The sequence below is a fragment of the Podarcis erhardii genome, assembly GCF_964252035.2.
Source record: "Podarcis erhardii genome assembly, chromosome: 5".
NCBI classification, from domain to species: Eukaryota; Metazoa; Chordata; class Lepidosauria; order Squamata; family Lacertidae; genus Podarcis; species Podarcis erhardii.
Genome location: NC_138509.1, coordinates 29,683,205 through 29,708,285, shown reverse-complemented (window position 1 = coordinate 29,708,285; position 25,081 = coordinate 29,683,205). Strand labels below are relative to the sequence as shown.

The following is a 25,081-nucleotide window of genomic DNA, read 5'->3' as shown; positions in this document are numbered from 1 at the left end:
AGATGCGCCAACACCTGCCTCAGTTTTGGCAAGAAAAACTGCTTTCTGTTTGCACAGCTGCCCAACCATCAGGATACAAACAGGAGTGGCCAAACTTGGTGCCTTCCAGAGACTGTTGAATGACAAGTCCCGACAGCCAGGGACAATGGGAGTTTTACTCCAACAGCATCTCAAGGCCACAACATTGGCTAACTCTGGGCCACAGAAGTGTGCACCACTTTTGAACTACTGCTTCGGTTGGTTTTTTAAAAAAATCACTGCTACACACAGATGCCTGCATGTCCACTTAATTTTCAGCAACATTATGCACTCTTTTTGCAACAGCAGTAATTAAGGCAGCTCCCTTTCCACTCCCATCTTCAGACAGCATGAATGTCACATCACATTGAGGCGCCAGTTCTTTTACCGTTTCTTGCAAGATTCTAGAAAAGCTAAAGAGAGGAAAAACAAAGCAAAAAAATATATGCAATGATTGCACACTGCTGTTTATTTCTTAACTGGCAAAATGCCTGTCATTATGATGGGTAGGGACAGGAGAATACAGAGGGAGGGCTTTTACATTGTAAGGATTGACAGTAATCCAGTCAAAATCTCTCTCTCTCTCTCTCTCTCTCTCTCTCTCTCTCTCTCTCTCTCTCTCTCTATGCTCTGCACTCACAAAACACCTTGTACCCCCTGGCAGATCCTGCTCCTAGCGACAGGTAAGTCAACCAGCATCAGGGGCAAGAGGGCAGGTTCTTCTCTCACTTCAACTGTATCTGCAAGTACAGCTCTTTAGCTTTCTCCATGGAAAGTTTTCACTAATATAAGTGGGAGGGGAAGTAGAGGGGTGCCCTGGGGTGCAGCATTGAGGAAGCAGCACAGAACAGCTAATAAAGCTCAATGTGGTGTGGATAGTCCAGTACAAATCCACCACTAATGCGTCCATATTGCACAGGAACATAGGAAGGTGCCTTATACCGTGTCAGACCATTGGGCTATCTAGCTCAGTATTGTCTGCACTAGCTGGTGGTGGCTGTCTAGGATTTCAGGCAGGATTCTCTCCCAGCCTTACCAAACATGCTGGGGATTGAACCTAAGACCTTCTGCATGCAAGACAAATGCTCTACCACTGAGCTATGGCCCTTCCCATCAATGACATGTTGCAGAAGACCTTCAGAAAATCATCCATCTCTCTGGAGGGGCCTGTAGCCCATTCAAAGCAGAACTTTCCCCAGCTCTTTATTACAATCTTATTCAAGCAACTGTAATAGGGCTAACTGAAACAGCATTGTGGCAATTTCTCTTTTCCCCAACCTTTTTAATCCCCATTAACTAAGCAGAATATTATCTTTAAAAAATCGGTCAATTCTGCAAGGCAAAACAACAATGGGGATGCTGTGTACTCACTGTGGGTGTAGTTTGTATAAGGTGCCATCCACACCTACAGTGGTTTTTAAGTGCTCGAGATTTCTGTTGTCCCGTATCTTCTCCACTATAGCCGCCAGCCCGGCCCCACACAGCTGGGCTGCTCTCTTGGAAACAGAGCCACAAACTTCCTTTACAATGATACTGTCATCACAAGTGCTGTCAAGCCCAAGCTGCTGCAAGATTCTTCTTACTTGAAGTAGGACAAGCCGGTCACTACACTCAGCCAAAACACAACAGGCACTTCTGGTTAGGACGCAGAGCTAGGGCCAAATGTACTGGAAGGCAGCACTGGTGTAAGAAGACACAAAGTCCTTTGCAGGGACACACTTTTCCAGCACTACTCCCTCCCATCTGTGACCATGCCCCTACTTTTTCTAAATAAGTTGATAGATGAACAGGTTTTTCCCCTCTACTCCTCCTACTGCCTGAGCCTAAATCACAAGGGGCACTTCTACTTTCTGCTGCATTTCCCTATCACTTCCTTTACAGTGGTACCTCTGGTTATGAACGCTTCTGGTTACAAATGCTTCAGGTTACGAGCTCCACTAACCCGGAAGTAGCTGCTCCTGGTTGCGAACTTTGCCCCAGGATGCGAACAGAAATTGCATGCCAGAGGTTCATGCGCACAGCAGGAAACCCCATTAGCAAAAGTGCGCCTCAGAATAAGAACAGTTTCAGCTTAAGAACGGACCTCCAGAACAAATTAAGTTGGTAACCAGAGGTACGACTGTATTGCAAAAAGTCTGACCTTTTGTGGAAATGTGTTTGCTCCACGGTTTAATATCCTGTCATGTCAGGGCCGGCCTAGGACATTTTGGTGCCTGAGGTGAACTACAAAATGGCACCCCTCCTCCCTGCTAGGGAAGAAGCAGTGAGTGAAGATCTGCGACAGGAACAAGGTGGGGGGGGGGGAGATCTATTTCAGGATCTGCTGCCCCTGTGGACACAGCCACCAGTCGCCTCATTTTGCCTCATGGGTGGGCCAGCCCTGTGTCATGTTATGAAGTGGCAATCATCATTACCCTGTTCAGACTAAACAGGGAATTATGATAAATAACTAAAGACTTTCCTTGTTTCCTTGCTTGCACCTCAAAGGGAGGAGAGAAAAAGCTGAGTGGGAAAAACATTTCTTGATACTTTGGCTTATTCAGCCAAGATTTAATTGTCTGAATGCAGACACTAGTTTAAAAGCAGAATGCTACTATTTTAGCTCTCATGGGTGAAATGTACTTTTCAAAATTAGCATCATCCATGCTCACTCAATCCAAGGGCATAGGGAATAGCTGCTCATTTCCACCCCCTCCAATCTGAGGACAAAGCAGAAAGGATCACTTAAAGTTTATGAAGCGACAGTGCAAACAGTACAGATACGAAGTACTTTACTGCTGAAAGCAGTGTGATACTGATGTTTGAAATACACTGGGTTCATTCACACCCAGTAAAACCCAAGTAAAGTTGTTCACTATAGAACTGCAGATGGCCCTAAGTAACAGGGTTCAGCATCTCAGTCAACCAACACTTCTTTTTCCCAACTGTATTATTTTCTTATGGTGTTTAAAATATTTACAAAGCTGCAAACATTCAGCTGCTTCTCACTAGTCTGATATGTGTGAAAGTGGCAGGCAGTGGGGAAAATACTCTGTTAGTACAACACATTGTTTTACCTTTCAATCTGAGACAGGAATTTGGTTTCAAATATTCCTCTTGTTCTCAGCCGCTCTGAAATCTGACCCCGGAAGAGAAGTCCTTGCTTAGTCAAGTCTATCAAGATCTGTCTCACTATTTCACCCAGATACATTCCACTGGTCATTTTCTCATACCTTATACAGAAAAAAGAAAAAGGATTTGGACAACATTTAACACATTTTCAGTTACGTATGCAAAAATGGGGCCTGGGATATAGTCTGTGCATACCACATGCCTTTTCTGAACATGTGCGTTGACTCTTAGGATAGAAATAAACACGACAGCAACAGACTCATGCTTTGTAAGGTGTTTTAAAGTGGAATAGCAGGCGTGTTCTTAAGTGGAAAGATTACTCAAAGTTCATATATGCCTAGGAATGGAAGAAACTGTGATTTCCATTCCAACCTGTGCTCATCACAATCTGGTTTCCACTGAATGTAATAACATTCACTACATTGTCTGCTACTTAACATACTTTACATAACTTACATTCGTTTCAGTGTCAAGGAAACATCAAAACAATGTAAAAAAGTTATTACTGTTGTACTGTTTGTGGACATAAAAACAGCTGTGATGATGATGTGAACAAATACCAACTGTGTTTACTTGAGTGATTTCTATTCCTGACTACACATGAACACGCAAACCACTATTTCCACCTCCTTTTCTAATAGAATTATCTGCCATTCCTACCTATGTCCTGAAGACATTGCAATAGCAATAAAACACAGACTGTTACCTCTGTTCTCCAGGATTCAATGACCCCTCATCCACTTCTTTGTCATATTTTGTCCTGAGATTATCTATGCAGCCATTGTCGCCAAATCCTCCCCATTCTGTATTGATGCACATTTTGCCCTCGTCTCCTTCTACAATTTCTATATTACGCATGTCTTCCATGTAGCAAACATTACTGCCTGTCCCTGGAAGGAAGAAAGAGAAATGTGCATTTTATTCCTTTAAAGCAACCACCAGGAGAAGCACAAAGACCTGGGAAATGGGGAAAAAAAACATTTCCTGGAAGAAGTTTACTTTTTCTCTCTAAGCGGGAGATAAAATTTAGGGGCTAAAAGTAGGGGCAGGCAAATCTGTCAACTTCTGTTTTACTCACTCAGTTTCTCATGTTTCTAGTCTTAAGTTTAATTCCCCACTTAAAAAAACCACTAAGTGCTCATGAAAATTCAGGAGCATTTTACTGTGAATTTCTCATAACAGACATATCTTTGTAAGCAATGTTAATATACACAATTTTGCAAAGCAGTTTTCCATTATGTTTTGCATGTTGGTATTTTCTTTTCAATAATATATGCAGGTAAACACACACTTTACTGCAATATTTACATTTCTGTACACATTACCTGGCTTTGCAAAATTCAAAGTTGTGCGAATTTCAAACAGCGGCTATGTTTCAGTTTGTATATTGTTTCAAAAACTGTGACTTGGGTAGGGTTACCTTTAAATGCAAACTAAATCAATTTTATGCCCTATATTTAGGTAACTAAGGTTCATATTATAGCTTGGGATGCAGTGTATACCTCATACCACTAGGTGGCATGCAACACTTTGTCTCCCTTTCTCTCCTCATCCGTATTGCTCATAACATTATTAGTTTCCATCATTCCCGTCAAGGCTCACTGTAATTCCCATCATCTATAATTTCCACCATCCCTGACTATTGGCCATGCTGACTGGGGCCAATAGGAATTAGAGTCCAATGTCATCCAGAGGACCAAAGGTTCTCCCCTCCTTGCCCACAAGAATCCATCCCCAAAAACAGCAAGTTGACCAAGATTCCATCTCCCAAAAGATTTTAGCGTATCATTTCACTGTTGGTTACAAATCTTATTCTGCCACATCCTGGAGCATCCATACACAAGTGTTACAGGATTGCTTTTTACCTGCAATGAGGCCGATTTCGCAATTTGGGTCTTCATAGCCACAGGTCATCATTGTCCCGACTGTATCATTTACCACAGCTACAATATCCAGATCAAATTCCTGAAATAAAAAACTGATTTTATGAATGTGCAAAGAGTGAAAAACAAATAAACACATACACACCCTTGGATGTATTGTGCACTAAGCACTAGCTTTATACTATCTATCATCATGAAAGCACAATAAAAAGGATATCCGAAGGAGCCCACAAAATGAAACCAACACCTTTGAATGCATTTAGAGTATTTGCAGCACCTAGAGCTACATTTGGATAACTGAGATTCAGTTCTATACTACTGTCATAGCAAAGGATTGGTGCTTGAACCTTTGGGAGATTTTCCCACAATGGTACTTACATTCCTTCGTTTGATAGCTTCCCTGAGCATATCAACAACATCCTCTCCTTCGCAGTCTGTTGCCTTGAACCCTTTTGTCCACCCAACAAGAGTTCCCTAAAGTGGGGAAGTCATACAATCAATAAATGAAAGATGCTTACACCAAGAGGAGAAAAACAGGTAGAACACTTAAAAGTTGGATTACCCTTTCAAGAGGAGCTTGGTTCAACATATTGCATTTTGGGGAAATATTAAAATACCAAAATGCTCCCTTTCTGATAGAGGGGGATGCTTCAGGGAACAGAGCAGGAGGGCTATACACTCTGTCGTTGTGGGTTTCCTGCATCAAGCAAGAGTCCAGACAAGATTATCTCTAAGATCCCTTCCAAATGTACACTCTCATGCAAAAGAGAGCTTGCCAACTCCCAAGGCAGCCTGTTACATACTTAGCGTTGGGAAGTTTAAACCAGTGGTACTTCACGGTATGCCAGGTGCCATAAGTAACTGGCTGGCCATGGCTGAAACAGAAAGCTGGATGGTTTGATTACTTCCTGTATCAGCATCCCTGACAGAGATGCAACACCGGTATCAGAAGTGGTCATGCAATTCAAACTGACAGCCACTTCTGTTATTGTTGTAACACAAAGCCTCTGACAATATAGAAGTGGTTTTTCAGTGCAGAAAAAACATATACATTGGGCCCAATCTGAATTGTTTTTTATTCCAGACATCCTTAATAATTTGCTTTAACTCTCCATGAGCTGCTCTATGCATCAGCAGCCTTGTGTCAAGCATGCCTTGTCCAAAGTAAATCTGCCTAAGTGCGTGTAAGAATGAGATTGTTTTTTGTTTAACATTTAATTCAATTTTATACACTCTCTGGTAAAACCTGTGATAAAACTCTTGTCAGTCCACAGGGAAGGGAATAAAAAAAAACAATAAAGAAATGTTTCTATGGAAAATTCTGCAAAGATTAACCCAAATTAAAAGAGGAAACGAAACAGCATGTCAAATCTCAGCTCCCCTCCTTACCTTATCAATACATGCTTGTCTGCAGGGGAAGGAAAAAGTAAAGCCAAGAGGAAGTCGGGCACCCTTAATGCCCATGTACTCCAAAAAGTCTGCAATGCACTGGACAATGTGATCAAACAGCTAGAAGGGAAGAAAGAGAATATTATTGGAGTTCTTTATGTTTGTGGAGTCGAGTCAGAAGAAGGTAGTGGAGGACAAGTACTGGGGAATGTCAAAGGAAGGTCTGAGTGGCAGGTGGAATGGCCAAAGGCTTGCTGGGGATAGCTTAATTGTTTGGCTTAGGCTGAAGGGGCAAGGGAAGACCCAATCTGCACTGGGGGGCGGGGAGAAGTGAGGAGCAGCTTGGCATGTTGGTCGCTTGTGACTGGCAGGATCACCAGAGGGAAGATTTCAATAGCAACACAGCAAGACACACCTGCACTTCAGTAAATCAGTAAAGGGTTTTTTTTTGGGGGGGGGAGTCCTCTGTTATAGCATTAATGGGACTTAACTGGGATGGAGAGAATAAAAGGGCAGTTTTGCTAAACGCTTTCATAAGGTAACTAACTGCTTCCTTAAAGCTATCTTAATTTAACATTAATAGCTGGATATTGTTGTTGTTGGCATCTATCTGTCTCAGGAGACAATGCAGGAGTGCGCCTTTGGGGTGAGGTCAAACTCAAAGTAGCTGGAGATAAGCTGTTGGTATTTAAAGTGACAAGAAAGTGTATACATTTAAATATACAATACTATCTTAAAGTAACCAGATAAGCTTGTGCACTTAATAATCTTGTTGCGAATAAATGTAAATACTTTACATATAATATCTATATCTGATTGGCTTTGTATCATGCCTGTACCCCATAGTCACTGGTTTATTGGTAAGTTAAGGGTTTAGAAGGAATAAGTGAGACTGAATGCTGTCAGTGGCAAGGGTTTAGGAGAACCACTGGAGTGGGAATTGGGTTCTGTTATTACAGAGTAAGCAAGTAAATACCGCATTCCCTCCACAGGTTCAATAAAAATAAATAAGTGGTTTGTTTTAGTTTACCTCTTCACCTGTTCCCTGCATAATTTCCAAAGGAATGGCAAAGATTTTATTGTACATTCGGACTGATTTGCTTCTTCCACTTCTGATTTTTACAAGCAAAACTCTGAAATTTGTTCCCCCAAGATCAAGGGCCAGAAATTTTCCATTTTCTGCAACAGAAAAATCAGCATTTTAATCTGACTGAAGTCTTCCTTCCTAACTGTTGGACAGAAAGGCTTCTGGAATTTCCAAATCAAACTGGCTGACTCTGAGCTTCTTGTTCAAAAAAATTATAAATCACTTTTCAAACATGTTCACTGCTTTCTGGGGTTCCTGTGAACTTATCTGTTGTTTTTATTACCTCCTCTCTCTCTCTTTTTAAAAGCTTTTTATTTATTTTTTTGTTACGTACAAGAGCATGTAAACACTGGAAAAACCAGGTCAGTAACAGAGAAAAATTCAGAGTTGTGAAATAAAATAAAAGCAAACCAATGTACCAAACTACAATCTTGTTCCTGGAATATCAGATGGTATAACCATAACAAAGAATGAGAAGCTGGAGGGATATGGGAAGATCCCCTGTTAACATAGTCAAATAAGTGAAACCAATCTGCATCGACCTTCCCCTTTGTTTTAGATTAGCTTTTCTGGGTCCTTACCTGTTCCATCTGGTGTTCCATAAACAAATGTGGGCAGCATTTTCACAGTGGCTGTAGGATGCGTTTCTTTCTTCAGGCCATACTCCAGTTCTGCCCTCATTCTGGTTTTCACACCTATGAGGTTCTCTTTGGTTATTTTGAAGAGGCTCAGGACCTCGTTGATCTGTTTGCGCTGAGATAAGAGTCTGTACGCAACAGCAGTTACCATCGCAGCCCCCTTCCCACTGCCACTCTCCGACAGCAGAAATCGAACGTCACAGTTGGGCACCAGCCTTCTGACTACTTTATGGAGACGCTTAGCATACCTAAAGCCAAAAAGGTCTTTTAAATGCTTACAAATATTGTGTGCACAATAAAATACAAGGGAACACACACCATTGCGCTAAATTGCTTTCTCCCTTAAGCCGCTTAGCACTTTCACAGATCAAGGAAATCCTTTTGATTCAAGTCCACACAGTTCATGAGCACAAAAGAAAAGATCTCTGATGAATCAAGTCAAAGGCCTACCTACTCCCTCCTCTCAGCATCCTGTTTCCCTCATTGGCCAACCAGATGCCAATGGAAAGTCCATAAGCAGCGGCAGACTTCCATAATTTTTCAGAAAATTGTGCCCTGTGTGAGGCCAAAATATGGCACCATCAATGGTTCTTCTTACTTATGGATCATCTCAATTTTGCACCCCCTCAGCTTGGTGGAACCACCTAAACCGCCCTAAATCCATGCCAAAAGCAGGACGTGTGAGGGAAACAGAATCACGGAGAGCTGTCCACAGACTTCCCTGGCAATAACCACTGCCAGACCATTCTTCTGAAGTTCCATGAGATCTTATTTAGGCTAGTTTTTTGCTGACCAAGCGGTGCCTCTGAGGGCAGTTTTAATCAAGAACAAAGTAGAAAGCTTTGCTAGATCAGAATATCAAACAGTGGCCAGCCAAATATCTGTGGAAAGCTCATCAGTTAGGCATTAATAGCAATAGCCATTTGCTCAAGTTTGACTACAGCATCTGGTAACCAGAGAAATACTGTATCAAGTTGTATCCCTTCTACTGGTGCCCTTCTACTAACAGTTAGTTCTTTGATCCAGCAGATGCTTATGTCACTATAATGGCAAAGGAGGCACATTTTTGCCGATTCCTCACCGCAGCCTCCACACCATCTTCCATGTTGCTTCTGAAGGGGGGGGGGGAATTGCCCCTCTAATTCCATTCTGCCAATGGAAGCCTCCGCCAGATCAAAGAGTCTTCTATCAGTGGACAAACATTATGGGATACATTAAAGTTATGTATAGCTGTCGCAGCCAATAAGTGTTGACAGCTCATGAATTCTTCTGACCCTTTTTCAAAGGCAACTTGGCTCATAGTCATCATGATTGCTAGATGACTGTATACCCTTAAATTAATTATCATATGCAGATGAGCAATGATAATTTCCCCAGGCATGACAACCCTACCTACTTTGATGTGACTTACTGAGGGTGTGTCTTATACAGCGTCCCATCAACTCCCACTGTCGTTCGGAGCCTTGCAACCTTTTTATTTTCACGGAGGCGTGTGAGTATCGCTGCCAAAGCTGCAGCACAGAGATTTGCTGAGCGAAATGAAACAACAGTGCAGACGTGCTGAACGGCAATGCAGTCATCCTCCGATGGAGCCAGGCCCAGTTCTGTCAGAATTTCTTTAGTATTGCTCAAGCCTTCTTTATACCTAACCCGAAACAAAGGAATCAGAAACATGCCTGAGGAAATCACTTCAGCTTTTAGTAGTGAGAGGGAGACAGCAGTGAACCACTTTCTGTATGGAACCAGTAAGCAGGCCAGAAATTTCTGAAGGTAGGGGGGCATATGTCCTACTTTGCAGAGGACAGTCCTCTATTTGAAGGCATCTTCTATCAGAAGGGCTATCTGGTCCAAATCGAATTAAAGATAAAGACTGCATATACACTATACATTTAAAGTGCGTTGCTTCCCCCAAAGAATCCTGGGAGCTGTAGCTTACCCCACATAGAGTTACAGTTCTCAGCACCCTTGACAGACTACAGCTCCCAGAATTCTTTGGAGGAAGTCATGTGCTTTAAATGTACACAGCCAAGAAATCATAATAAAAGAGAGCAGAGGTCTTGCAGTTGCCCACCAGCAGTTTCTACCTGGTCAACAGACCCTTGGCCACCATCATCCCTACTGTCCTGAGATGTACTATGTTTCTATTTAAATCATGGTAATTTCTAAAGGTGCATCTATACATGCCAATTAGTACATGCAGATTACATGCAAAGCTGTGTCCTATTTTTTGCAGCAACATGTTCTGCTTTTGTGTGATTGACTGTCCACCCTATCTGAAATCTCATCGTACCTGGTCTGATCTATGGAGCAAGAAGGAGGAAGAGGCTGCCCTAAATAACATCTGCAAGCGTTTGGCCTCACCAAAGCAGAGTAGCTTTGAAGGCAGAGTAGCTGCCCAAAATCAATGCTTGAACAAATTGTAGAACGGAAGCTGCACTTACAGAAAACTCTCTGATGGACAGATTAAAGCCTCTTACTTTTCCATGGCAGCAATGTGTTTTGTCTCAATCTTGCCCTTGGTGCAGAGAGCTGTTGACAACTTCCCGTTGAAAAGCAAACCTTCCCTTGTCATTTTCAGAAGGATAATTCTTACAAGTTCTCCTAAATACAAACCGCTAATCATCTTCTCAAACCTGCAATTCAACAGAAAGCTGTTGTCAGAAAGCATCAAGGGCATTTCATGCTTTCTAATAAAGAATTAGATTTACATTTCTTGGGAGAAATCCAGTAAATTCCCCCCCCCCCAAAAAAAGGAGATCTCTCAGTGTTCCCAATGACTCATTTGTAATATTAATCCTCTGTCTGGAAGTGCTCCCTATTACAATCATTATTGTTATCATGATTACCTATTGCTACTACTGCTGCTAGAGATCCACAAAGGATTGTGGAAAGAAAGATGGCAGCAAAGGACTCTTTATTCTTTTATCCGCCCCCTCCTCTTCTTTGCAGTTAAGTTACTGCTGGAATGGGGGAAGGACTCAGAAAAAACTCCCAACTCAGAACACACACACTGCACCACACACAATTTATTTAACATGGGCCATTCAGCACGTGTTATGTACTGAAGATCTCACCCTAGGCCAGCAGGGGGATACTATAGATAGTTATGCAAATGAAGGATCGAAAGTGACGTTCAGTGATTGGATAGTTTGTATGCAAATGAAGGATCAAAAGTGACGTTCAGTGATTGGATAGTTTTAGAAAATGGCAACAGTTACATTGTTCTGGAGCTGTATATAAGCAGGCTGATTGAGCTCCTAAGTTCAGTTCTGTTCCAGATTACAAATAAAGAGCTGCTTTGGAAGAATCGCTGTGTCGTCTGATATGTTCGCCCACAACTTAACAGCACCCTTCTGTGAAAGTACAGTTAGGAATGTGTTTGGGGTCAGAGAGAAAGGCACTTCCTTTGGGCCCAGTTTCTCACTGTCACCCCGCCTCCCCCAAACAATCACTGGAAGGATACTAAACCGCTGGGGATTTAGGATTTAACCAGATTCTTGGCCAAAACGCTCCTCCTAAATAGTATCAACGGCGCTTCACGGTACTTGCCTGCCACTTAATATATTCAATGCTACCTCTGTCCCAATGTTATTTCATGGTTGTTTTGAGATTGTGCACATGCCTAAATATCTACAATACTAGAAAGATGCCTTATCCCAAGCTGATGACTAAACTTACAATTGTTTTCCAGGATTGAAAGAGCCCAAATCAATCTCCTTGTCAAACTCTGTCCTGATGTCATCCAGTGATGCGTCATCTCCAAAGGCTCCCCATTCGGTATTAATGCACATCCTTCCTTCATCACCTTCCACTAAGTCAATATTGCCCATTTCCTCCATGTAGCAAGCATTTGTGCCTGTTCCTGAGTCCAGCGGATTCATTTTGGAGGTTGTTGGGGGAAGGGAAGGGGGGAAGAAACACATAATTAATTAAGAAGAAACACATAATCATAATTTAAAAATAAAATAAAATAGAATTTTTCTAAGAAAAAATTATTTTCTATGCCTTGTGCAATGCCACATGGGCTCAACTGTTCTATATTCCCAGAATACTCACTTTATCTTAAGACAGATTGGCCCTGCCTCTGGTAAAAAAAAGATATAGAATTACCAATAATGACACCAACTTCACATCGCTGATCATCGTATCCACAGGTCATCATCGTTCCAACTGTGTCATTTACCAAAGCCAAGATATCTACGTCAATGTCCTAATGAGGCAAATGCAACATACCAGTAAAGTCAAAATAATACATATTCAGATTCTTAGTCAATAAGAACCACAATGTTTTCAAAAACAAAATCAGCTTAATACCTAGAGATGGGAATTTCAAAGTGGAGGTGCATATCACCACTACCTAGAAGTTTCAGACAGACAGACCATTATACTCTGATGAAATGCACAAGCTGAACCAAGTTCTTTCATTTACTTCAAGGAAGGAAAAAGCTCTGCAATAACAATTCTGTAGGTTTGAATTGGGCAGGTTTTTTTCCTGCAGAGCGCGACATGTGGTATGTGCCAATGTCCCAGCTTGTACACCAGAACTGCTAGAAAATGTCAGCTTTTTTTAATGCAATCAGATTATTAAAAACAAATCTTAAATCTCAACTTGCCTGGTGTTTTCTGAGGGCTTTCTGGAGAGATTTCACCACATCTGTCTGCTGAACTCCTCTGGCTTTAAAATGCTTTGTCCAAGAAATCAGTATACCCTTAAAATAAAAGAAGCAATTATCCATTAACAATGTGTGCAGCATGGCTTAAAGAGTGGCATATAAAACAGAAAGAGAGAGCCTATTTTTGTGTGTGTTATTTTTTCTTTCTCTAGTTTATGCATGGACTGGTGTAACATATTTACTATAATTTACCGGTAGTTTGTGATGTAATGTATTGTTTTGCTCTAATTTTAAATATTAATAAAAAATTAACAGTGTATAAAACCTTAAAACATTTTTAAAGCATCAAGTATTTGATTGGACAGATATGCCAAGAGGCAGAAGTAGTATAAAATCCATATATTTTGGGGGAAATACAGAAATTGATTATCTTTGGAGAAATCGCTTGAAAAATGTGTCTATTATTATTATTTGTATACAGTCCTTCATCCAAATATCTCAGGGTGGCTCACAGCATAAAAATACAGGATAGAAGCACAAAATACACAATAAAAACTGGAACACATTGAAAAAGGATATAGGGTGTTAATCAGCCAAAGGCCTAGTTGAAGAGGAATGCTTTCGCCTGGCACCTAAAGATGTATAATGAAGGCACCAGGCGAGCCTCCCTTCATCAAAACATTAATCAAAACTGCATACAAAAAATTGTACATTGGGAGATATATAATGCTGATGAATTTTCGAAAGGATTTAAAAAATGGAAATGAGGAAAACTGACTCGGAAAACAGAAAGCTGAAGGAAACTGAAATTGACAAATTTGCCTATCTTTATGCACTTTCAGGTTTTCCCAAGGCAGCAGGACTCATATTTCCTGCTTTCCAAGTCCCATGCAGTGCCTTGTCCTAGTATTCTTGTCTCTGCACAACTGCTATTCCCATCCCATCACACTCTCAGCCCCTGAGTTTTAGAAGCAAAAAATCTACACCTAATTTATATACTTAGTGTCACAGCCAGCAGATATAAGGCACGCTTTTGCAAAGCTATATTCTCTGCATAACGAATTCTATACCTTCCTAGCATGGGCAAAGTGGCATTTCAGGAGAGCCCCTGCTGCTTGCTAATGGCAGCTTCTCAGCTCTGGAGCTCTTGGTTAATAATTTGGGAGAAGATTCACCCTGGTTACAAAGCCATAAAGAACATTGGTCTTACCTCCTCTAATTTTCTCTGTATATAAGGAAAAGATAGGGTAAAGCCAAGAGGAAATTTCTTATGCTTTATATTCTTTGTCTCCATGAAGTCTGCAAGACAGTCAGCTACATACTGAAACAGCTGCATCAAAATAGGGGGGAAGTGTGAGTTATTATATATTACCTAGTAGAATACAATGCAGGCTCTGTATGGCTCAAATGGAATAGGAGGTAATGCAATGCCTATAATTAACAATGGTTATATTTTCTATGCAATATGATAACAAAAAAGCCTAAGGTACATTATCACAAGGTCAGCATAAACCAGGCTGCATTCAGAGTAGGGTTGTCATATGTCCAGAATTTCTTGGAATATTGCTCTCGGAAGCAGTGTCTGGGCTGAAATCAGCAGAAATGTCATAGGGCACTGCATGTCAGCAGTGCCATTTTTGGCAATTTTACTGAAAAAAACGGATCAAAAACGTCCATTTTGTTGTTGTTCCAATTTTTCCCAAAAAGCTCAATAACCTTTGCTTCCAGATTTTCACTTATTGAAATATAGCAACCCTAATTCAGAGGGTACTTTATCTCATCTTCCCAACAGTTCCTTACCTGTCAGTTTTCATATTTTGTGAAATCTAGTGGAATCTAGCAGAAGTTTAGCACTCAATTCCCTCTTAATTTTCTCCAGAAAAATAAAATCTGTTTGCATATTAACTAGGAGAACCTCGGGAAATTTGTGCTCTGTAGCTTCCCTGTTGTTTTCACTGATACCCATGTGATGAAATTTGGGACAGTATCCTGGCATACTGTTATTTCCTGCCATTTAAAATTTAGTAGATCGTGGCAGTATAGTGATCAAAACACAACAGGGTATTGTGGTGTGAAAGGAAAGTTAGAATTTGGGGCAGAAGTGCTAGCGCTATAACTCATAAAACTAACACAATAATGCGTCTGAATGCAGCCATAGCCTCTGTATCCTATATCAGCATATCTATTATCCCCCAGTTTCCTATGCATCTATCATCCCATAATTGTCACTGGTTTGCTAAAGATTAATGCATATTCTCAGCATGTGGCAGCCATGGTTTGGTTGACTTTTAGTAAGCCATGCTCATTTCCAGATGCAGCTGCCATCCATTGAGGTGCTCTGAATAACTATTCCCGGAGAAAGTTGTATGCCTTGGGAGCTTGCAAATATTAAAACTAAAATTGGCTAATAGGATCTTTTTATGTCTTAGAATACATTCTTCACAGAGAGCATGTTTCAGAGGAAGATACGCTACTTACATCTGTCCCACTCCCATGGATGATTTCTTTAGGTGTTGGATAGAATTGACTCTCCATTTGAACATTTTGCTTCCCATTTTCAGACACTTTGACCTTTAGGACTCTGAATCGGGAGCCCCCAAGGTCTAAAGCAAGAAATTCGCCCTTTTCTGTAACACAAACAACAGGTAGAAATGGTTGGGTCTTCCAAACTTCAGGTAACTCTGCATCAGAGCCCAAGCAGGGTCTCAGTAGAGAGATCAGACATGGGCATTGGTGCCATTCTTGATGCAATGCAGAAATCTCAACGTAAAAACAATTGTGTGTTGTCTGGTTCTTACAGATCGTCTAATGTATTTGTACGATATGGTCGATATTAGAGCAGAGATGGGGAACCAGTGACCCTTCAGATGTTGCTGGACTCCCAGGTTGGCATGCAGCAACCAAAGGCAAGTACCTGTTCCAACTCTGGTGCATTGCAATTTCTGCCCAAAATTAGAGGACACAGGATCTTGGTTTTCCTTCATTGTGCTTTAACTGCCTGCTTATACAATCCTGGAATTCATTTCATTTCTTTGAGGGGAGAAGGGGAAGATAGGCAGCTTCATTCTCCCCTCACACTGCCTCCTTGCTCTCTGCTTTTGGCTTGGGGAATCTCAGCGCCGCTATCATGAACGATCCTCTTAAAATTAAGAAAATAAGAAGAGCCCTGCTGGATCAGGCCCAAGGTCCATCTGGTCCAACATCCTCCAACCAGATGCCCATGAGATGCCTTCAAGCAGGACATGAGTCTCTCCACTTGTGATTAACAGCAACAGGCATCCAGAGGCGTTCTGCCTTCTGACGCTGGAGACAAATCATAGCCATTGTGGCTAGTAGCCATCGATAGCCTCATTGCTATCATTGACGATGGCAGGAGGAATGCAGAACGGCTGCTTACCTGTGCCATCAGGAATGGACCGCACAAAAGTTGGCAGCATCTTTAGTGTGGCTGTTGGATTGGTGTCTCTTGCCAGGCCTTTCACCATCTCTGCCTGGAAACGGGCCATCAAATCAAGGAGGACGTCATCAGAGAGACGCATGTGATACAAGTACCGATCAACCTGGGGCAAGAGGTTCAAGATATTTTTTACTAATTGTTATTATGAATAAAATGTGTTTATTTCATAAAATTTATACACAGCTTGGTTGTGTGTGTTTTTTAAAAAAACAACCACACGCCTTAAAGCAGTTTTCCCTTGCAGAAGGGTGGCCTCTTTTTTTTTTTTTGCACTGACTAGTAGCGACACACATGCAAGAATACATGCACACATCCTATGTACACAGACCTGCGCTTGCAATCTCATTGGTGTACACTCCATCAACAACCCATATTTGCCCAAAGAAACTTCAAAATGTAAGTTGCTACTAGGAACAGAAAGGGCAAGAAATTCCTTGTGTTAGTTGCCCTTGCTTTTGAAAAGAATAACCATGAGCCAAGCAAGCTGTGTAAACCAATATTTTTGTTCAATATAGTGTTACTAGACATTCTTCAAAGTCCATGTTCCCTGACTTTGCTACCATCCCGCACTGTAACAGTGATGCTTATAAGCTGATTTTTATATATATTCTCCCACCGCCTGCTTTTAACCCACCCACCACCCATGTAAGGCTGCAAAGAAACCCTAGATTTCAAACACGTTTTCATTCCAAAGAGCCAAGCAGCAGCTTAGCAACTATTTAAAAGTGCCATCACTAAAACATGTCTGGGGGCTAAGCAGGAAGAGGGGAGGCTTGGTAGCAGTGGCAAACAACAGCAGCAGGAGCACTTATTGGCATCAGTGGCCCCAAGGTGGGATCACACTGAAGTTTGGCATTGGCCCTGCACCTCCTTGACAATATGTTTTTCTTTCTCTATTCCTCACTCTTATTTCTGTTATGCATCACATTTTTTATTATCTTGGAAACTTACTTCTTCATGACCGTTCAGTTGGTCCTAATGGAGGTTATTGCCCTCAGGTCGTTCCCCCCATTTATGGATTGACTGAGCTATCTTGTCGCTTTTATCTGTGTCAACAATAATCCTGCTTCTCACTTTACTGAGTTGTTGACATCCGAACCCTTGGGTAAATAACCAGGCCAATCCAATGAACAGAGGTCAGATCAGGGAGAATGCTTTGTCTTCCCTTCCTCCCTTCAACCGCCCTCCCAAATTCATTTCCAAATATATATTCAGAAAATCCAGTTCTTATTGGGAGGCATGGCAGTGGGGAGGGAGATCCAATGAAGGATCTTAGAAACATTTTCCTCTTAGCAGCAGAGGATTAGCACTGACAAAATGGCTATGCTAACCATGGAAATTACAGAGACCATTGCTAGCATCCGTCTGTCTCAGGAAACAATGGAGAAGTGTACCTTTGGGAGTGAAGTCAAACTGTTGGAAGGTTGCACCTCTAGAAAAAGAGGTGCCAGAACCCACCATGAACTCCCTTGTTCTCTTATAATGGCAATGGCGCCCACCTGAGAGGCACAGGAACTGAGTTCTGGACAGTTCCAGCTGGGAAAAAAGTCCTGCCCATGGGGAATTAAAATGGAAACACATGATAAACCTAGAAGACCGTGGGACTGTCTACACAACAGGGATGGTGAGATGCTATGGTAGCAAAGTGAAAATAAGCCACTGAGACATGATTTAGCCAAATTTAAGGACATTTTTGATGCTGTCTGATTCAAGAGAGGTTGGCACAGACTTGTGGGTTTCCTTTGATCCAAAGGTAAGCACAGCTGCTTTGTTAGGACTTGAAAGAGGCCCATTTTGTGAATTCCTTTGCACTAGGAATGTGTAGCATCCAACATACCATGTCAGAGTGAAAAGATAGCTTTATAATCCTTATCAACAATCTATTCTAAATTAAATTATATTTTAACGGCTACAAGTACCATTGAGGTAGAATGGATGTGAGAGACGGTAGTCTGGTGCATGAGTAAAACTAGCCATGTGAGTGACCTAATGGGAAGGGAATTCTATTTACAAGGGTGTTGAACAAATAGGTCTGTTCCGCACTCAGCCAGCCAGCGACTACTGCTGGGGCACATTTGAGGACATATTGCCCCTTCCTTGTTCCCTTTGGAAATCAAATGAGCAGAAATTATTCCCTGGCTCCCATGTCAACACAGGAAACCTATCTGACACTGCCAAGAGTCGGGAGGACCCTGGATAAGGCAGTGATGTTGTCACTGAAGTACTGGGGAGAAGAGATGTATTGCCTCTGTGCACAGCTGCAAGCTATGGGAGCTTCCAGATAGACTGTTTCGTGAGCATTAATCCTGATTTGTTTGACAGCATTGGCTATCTAACGAGTGTTTCTTCTGATTTGTTTGTGAGGCAATTAGATGATGTTGTGTCAAGGCAAGTATTGTTGCGCACTTTCCGGTACATTTCCCAATCACTTTCCTTCTTGCAAAAAGTCTGATATTTTGGGGAAGGGGGTTTGTTGCACAAGGTCTCCCAAACAAATGCAATTCCACAACCTCAGATTGCTGGTATGGGGTTGAATCCCACCCCAAAATGGCATCAATGAGCCCAGAAGGGGGCCATCTCAATGGGGGTGACTTTCTGTGTTATACTTCAGAGCTATGTTTGAGATGCCTGAAAGTGGTCTGTATCCAGATCCCACAGTTTATTCACTATGTAGGGATGGGAAAGGAATTTGGTTCAGCTAGGATTTTAACATGAACCTTTCCAAAACCACATGTGAACCTAAACACGGTTATTCTTTGAATTTAGTGCTTCTCCAACTAAATAGTGTGGACATAGATTACATACAAAAATGTGTAAATTGGCAGAAATTTACAATAAAATGCTGATGAGTTTTAACACATTGTTAACAAAGGGGGGGGGGCAAATTGAACTTACAACTAGAAAAATGAGAAACTGAGTGAAACCAAGAGAAACCAAAATTGACATTCTGTGCTAGGCATGAGTTTGAGTATCATTCAGAAGATATTACATGGAAATGGGAGATTTAATTATAGTCACACTTAACCTTTGTAAAGTATTTTGTGTTCAAAGTAACTCACATGCATTGTGTAGCTGTAAAAGTCAGCACATTTACCACATACTGCAGATGGAGTGACTGAGGACAGGTGGTTTGCTTAAACCTACATAGTGAGTTTATGGACAAAGCAATATTTTTAATATTTGATGGCTTACTGTGGTTTCATAATTTGTTGGAAGCTGCCCAGAGTGGATGGCAGCACTAATAATAATAATAATATTATCACCATCACCATCAAAATGGGGGTTTTCTATATCTACTTAGTAAGCCCCACTGTGATAGGAGTTTTATGGTCTTAGATATACGGTAATGTTCATAACCGCACATACATAGGTCAGCACAGGAAGGCCAACCTGGAACCATTTTGATTCCTAAACTGACCAAATGTTTTCTCTGCAAGGTCAAACTGGAAAAGTCTCCCCATTGTCTCTTTCCTCACAAATCCTGTCTTAAGGACACATTTAAGATATGAATAGGGTGTGAGCCTGTGACCTGGCCCAGGAAATAAGTATTTTACCACTACAAAAGAATGGCCAGGCTCCCCAGGAAATCCAATCAAGTAACTTGCCAGACAGGAGATAAACTGCGACAGGAGAAAAACAACATGCAAATGTTCTGTTTTAGACCGCCCTTTCTGGGATGTATCTGAGGGGTGGTCTTAGGTTACACCCCTTCTGTGATGTATGCATAATGTTTCTGGGGTTGGGAATTTCAAAAGTCTTTATAAGCCCTTGCACAGCATTTTTGTGGGTCCTCCTCCTTTCCTGCGAGTGAGGGGAGACCCTGTTGCAACAGATCAATAAAGATCAAGCTTACTAGCTGTCAGTGTCAGTGTGGTGTAGTGGTTAAGAGCGATAGTCACATAATCTGGGGAACTGGGTTCGTGTCTCCGCTCCTCCACATGCAGCTGCTGGGTGACCTTGGGCCAGTCACACTTCTCTGAAGTCTCTCAGCCCCACTCACCTCACAGAGTGTTTGTTGTTGTGGGGGGGAGGAGGTAAAGGAGATTGTTAGCCGCTTTGAGACTCCTGAAGGGGAGTAAAAGGCGGGATATCAAATCCAAACTCTTCTTCTTCTTCTTCTTCTTCTTCTTCTTCTTCTTCTTCAATATTCTCTGGTTGGCCTCTGTTATTCTCTCCTACCAATAGGGAACCTATGTAAGGACTCTATATGGGCTCTTGGATACCCCATAAGGGAAAAGGGCATATTTTTATTTACAACACCACTGAACTCAACAGGGCTTCTGTGTAAATATGTGTAGGACTGCACTGCCATTTTTGCTACACTAGACCAAAGGTCTCTAAATATAAAAATCCCACAAGATCTTTTAAGTTGGTCTGAGCTAACGCACCACAGAAAAAACAAAACAAATTCCTTCCAGTAGCACCTTAAAGACCAACTAAGTCAGTTCTTGGTATGAGCTTTCGTGTGCATGCACACTTCTTCAGATACACTGAAACAGAAGTTTCCAGACCCTTCTATATAGTGAGAAGGTGGGGAGGGGTATTACTCAGAAGGGTGGTGGGAATGGGTGATTGGCAGATAGCTGTGATGAGCCTGTTGACGACTCTTAACGACTGCAATAGGTCTTACAGGAAAAAGCAAGGGGTGAAAAGGTGAAAAATGGCTTTGTCATGTATAATGAGATAAGAATCCAAGGTCTTTGTTCAGACCAGGTTTCTCCATGGTTTTGAGTTTGGTGATAAGTTGTAATTCAGCAGCTTCTCTTTCCAGTCTATTTCTGAAATTCCTTTGTAGTAAAACTGAATTCCTTTGTAGTAAAACTGAAAAAAGGAATTTCTGAAATTCCTTTTTTACTACAAAGGAATTTCAGAAATAGACTGGAAAGAGAAGCTGCTGAATTACAACTTATCACCAAACTCAAAACAATGGAGAAACCTGGTCTGAACAAAGACCTTGGATTCTTATCTCATTATACATGACAAAGCCATTTTTCACCTTTTCACCCCTTGCTTTTTCCTGTAAGACCTATTGCAGTCGTTAAGAGTCGTCAACAGGCTCATCACAGCTATCTGCCAATCACCCATTCCCACCACCCTTCTGAGTAATACCCCTCCCCACCTTCTCACTATATAGAAGGGTCTGGAAACTTCTGTTTCAGTGTATCTGAAGAAGTGTGCATGCACACGAAAGCTCATACCAAGAACTGACTTAGTTGGTCTTTAAGGTGCTACTGGAAGGAATTTGTTTTGTTTTGACTATGGCAGACCAACACGGCTACCTATCTGTAACTGGCACCACAGAAAGTGAAAGAAAGAAAAATAATATAGAACATTTTAGCAGTGTTACTTGACAACATTTAAGCTTAGGAAATGTTTAAGGCCTACTCCACCAACAGACTGGGTTTTCTCCTCAGCAGCCTTTATTTATTGATGGCGGCAGGGCCCAAAGCTGGTAATAATTAATATATTACAAGATATATCTGGGATTACAAATTAGCCATGTTCCCATTAACTATTTTGTTCTGCTATCTAGAAGGAAAAGTTGGGACGTGTGTTCTTGAAGGTAGCACTAATCTCCAGTGTGGTGCTGTAAGTTTAGCAAGCAACTGCTCCTAAAGACCAAACAACACATGGCAGCAACAGAGCTGTTTGTTGAAACCTGGGCCTTCTCCGAAGTGCATATCAAGCAGGGGAAAATGTCTAATGTTTACCACATGAAGAGGGTATGAAGGTTGCAGGGGCTGCACCCTCCTCACTGCCTCTTCCCCACAAGATTATCTTTCTGCCGAGCCAAGGATCAGAGTTCAGCTGAAGAGAAAAAGCAGCTGAAAGAGTAGACTGTGGTCAAGCAGGGGAGGTATAGCAGATACACATGCACCCCCTATTTTTCTAGAAATTATATCCAGACCGCACATTATGTGCGATTGGGGCAGACCTAAATGTCATCTACAGCAGCCGTCCCATCAGGTGATAGACAATGCCAAGGAGAAAGATGGGACCACAGAGCCTCTCCATCAGCTCTGCTGACAGACCCACAATTTTTGGGTCCTCTTCTCCTTGAAATATTTACATTCTAGCTGGTCATTACAAATTTAGACCAAATGCCTAGATTTGCTTTTTCCCCTCCTCCCTTCCAATCCCTTTTCCGTTTGTGTTGCTTCTTTTTAAGATTGTAGGTCTGAGGGCAAGGGGCTGCCTTTATCGATTACATTTTTTAAGTCGTTCAGGTAGCTTTCTGGCTGGAAAAAGGGATACAAAGGCCCACCCAATACATTTTGCTGTCTGAGGCAAAGGACAAAGTGAAGCTTCCTCCATTTCAATGCAGAAGCTGCTTAGACTAGTAGCTGAAACTTTTTTTGACACCAGTGATGGGACAGCCTCCTTCGCAGGGCAGGGGACACAGGCAGTCAATGTGTGTAATAGAAATGTAATAAAATAAACTATCAATGTTAAAAAAAATTTTGCAGGACTGATCAAGGGTGCATCTTGTTTTTTAAAAAGCGTATTTTATGTTAAGGTACACATTTTCTCTTAACAAATCCATTGACTCATGTTTACAAGATAGGGAAATTACTTCACTTAGACATCGTCTGAAGAGATTAGGGCACATGTTGTGTGACAACCTACACGTATTTCTAGGAATTCCTTTATGATGGTGGAAGAATGACTAAAAGGCATTCTTCCACCATAGAGGGAAGGTGGACAGGAGAGAAGAGCAGAGGTCTCAGAGAATGATGGAAGGCTCATAACACGACCTTAGAAAGACATATCACAGAACTAGATCTAAAAGCCTTTCCCAGATTGGTAACTAATGCCATGTTTAACTAAACCTCTAGGTTTAAGTTATAGCTCATTTGATTATTAAAAGAATTATTGTAGTAGCAGTAATTTTCCTGGGTGTGTTTTCTAAAAAGACGATCTATTTATTTATTGCTGCCTGTTTAGCCATGGGAAGAAAACTGCAGCTTTGTCCTCTTATAAAATGTTAGTATTAATTATGTGACTGCAAATCCTGATTAGCAGCTCTAGCCTTGCACAGTTCCATAATTGGGACAGTCTGTTGTTGTTAAATCTAAAAATTACCATTCTAGCTTAGGTGTACTTGTCACAGATTCTGAACTTTGCTTGCACCAAGATTCCTTTCCTTAGATATTTTTTCCACCTCTAAGAGTGCAATCAAATTAAAAATAGCTGAACAAACTCATCCTCTGCCAATTTTTGCTAAGTGTATGTTGTAACTACATACACAAAACTTTCTTCTTTTTTTAATGACAACCCACAAGTCAAAAAACAATTCTCTTATTTAAAGTAGCTGATGTCAAAACAGCGAGCCCAGCCAACTCTTACCTTTTTGATCTGGTCCTCTTTTAGTTTTGTGAAATAAAACGACACTAAGTGTACAGCAAACATTTCTCTCTAATGCCTCAGTATTGATGGAACGGCTGTGAGCAACTAACTCCAGATCTCATTCATATACTATGAGGCCAGCAAAACTCACTTGCCGGGGCCATTTGCCAGCAGAGATGTTAATAAGAAACCCCAGAGCAGCCAGTCCTAAACAAGTCCATTCAGTGTAGTTGGTTCAATGATTAATCTCCAGCCTCTTGCTCTCTCCTCCTTCCCCTCTCTCCCCACCCGCCTCACACACACAGAGTCCCTCCCACCACTTGGTATAGTCTAATACTGAACAGGTGGCTAACTGCCAAGAGCAGAGAAAAGGAAACAATTAGCTACTGGCCCAATTTGGAAATGTTCTACCCCTGAACAAACCAGTTGCTATGGGTGCTTCTTTGCTTAACTGAAACCCAGCACGATCTTCCACAGCATGGCACACTTCCATTAGGGAAAAAGTAGTAAAAACAAGCCACTTCAATGGGCATTGTATCGCTCAGAAACATTGCTGGGAACGGCATGGGAATAGAGGACACTTTCCTTCCCAGCCACGCAGCCGCTTGGCACTCTGCAGCAATGCAAAGCACATTTTCCCAGTCTGCTGCTACATTTTCGTTTCATCTAGGCAAGTCTTCGCAATAATTTGCCTGTGGGCTCTCAAGTGCCAGTCGTCTGCCACACAACCCCCAGATCTCAAAGAGTTTGAGAAAGGAAGAGCTGTGCAAAAATATATATATGTGTATTTTTCAACCATGCACTGATGCTTAGGAGCTGCCATAGCAGAGTGAAGAAACATGGCTGTTAAGATCTTGGACAGCAACAGATGCAAAAGGAGCCTTGCTTATTGCTGGAAATCGTCCACTAAGCACAAAGAGCTGAGCTGTGTAGTACTTTGACAGAGGCATAATGGACATCACAAACACTCGACTTTAGGTCCAACCTATCCTGTGGCTTATAACCAAGGAAGTTGATCTATCCAGAGAGCGGCAGCCTCAGTTACATCTTACAACATGAGCGATCCCCAGCCTCCTATAGCTGGTGAAGTTTCCAAAGCTGAAATAACTTCTCAACAAATTGAAGAGCCCCAAAAGCATGGCGCCAGTACAGCTTTTGAGTTTTGTTTACTGGAATTTGCCACTAGCTGAACTAGATCTGTGTCTAGTGGGTGGCTGCTAGACAAGGTGTACCCAAGAGGAAGCTTTCCTAACCCTAGATTAGCTCTGCTTAGTAAGTGAAACACCATCCCCTCAGGCTGATGCTTAGCATATGCAATGGTATAGAACATTATAACATAAGAAGAGAGCTGCTGGATCAGGCCAGCGGTCCAGCTAATGCAGAATCCTGTTCATACAATCATAGAGTTGGAAGGGACCACGAGGGTCATGTAGTCCAACCCCCTGCAAGGCAGGAATCTTTTTTGTCCAGTGTGGAGCTTGAACCCACGATCCTGAGATTAAGAGTCTCATGCTCTACCGACTGAGCTACCAATGTGG

At 41.7% G+C, this 25,081-nt stretch overlaps 1 protein-coding gene across 1 annotated transcript; it reads right to left on the bottom strand.

Annotated features, from left to right (window-relative positions):
- Positions 1–251: 251 nt before the first annotated feature.
- Positions 252–24,287, bottom strand: LOC309341973 (hexokinase HKDC1). Its single transcript, XM_081862017.1, has 18 exons — positions 23,544–24,287; positions 16,137–16,299; positions 15,218–15,366; positions 13,950–14,069; positions 12,740–12,835; positions 12,237–12,336; positions 11,805–11,988; positions 10,604–10,759; positions 9,538–9,771; positions 8,070–8,374; positions 7,432–7,580; positions 6,402–6,521; positions 5,391–5,486; positions 4,995–5,094; positions 3,836–4,019; positions 3,075–3,230; positions 1,390–1,623; positions 252–431 (listed from the first exon to the last, which is right to left on the bottom strand). The coding sequence occupies exons 1-18, from the start codon at positions 23,604–23,606 to the stop codon at positions 287–289; spliced, it is 2,754 nt and encodes a 917-aa protein (XP_081718143.1). The 5' UTR covers positions 23,607–24,287; the 3' UTR covers positions 252–286.
- Between the last annotated feature and the right edge of the window lie 794 nt (positions 24,288–25,081).

Coding starts and splice junctions, on each gene's coding strand:
- LOC309341973 (XM_081862017.1), bottom strand. CDS start 23,606: ATGTTTGCTGTACACTTAGTGTCGTTTTATTTCACAAAACTAAAAGAG. Junction 15,367..16,136: donor GTCCATTCCTGATGGCACAG/GTAAGCAGCCGT, acceptor TTTGTGTTACAG/AAAAGGGCGAATTTCTTGCT. Junction 3,231..3,835: donor TTGAATCCTGGAGAACAGAG/GTAACAGTCTGT, acceptor TTTCTGTATAAG/GTATGAGAAAATGACCAGTG.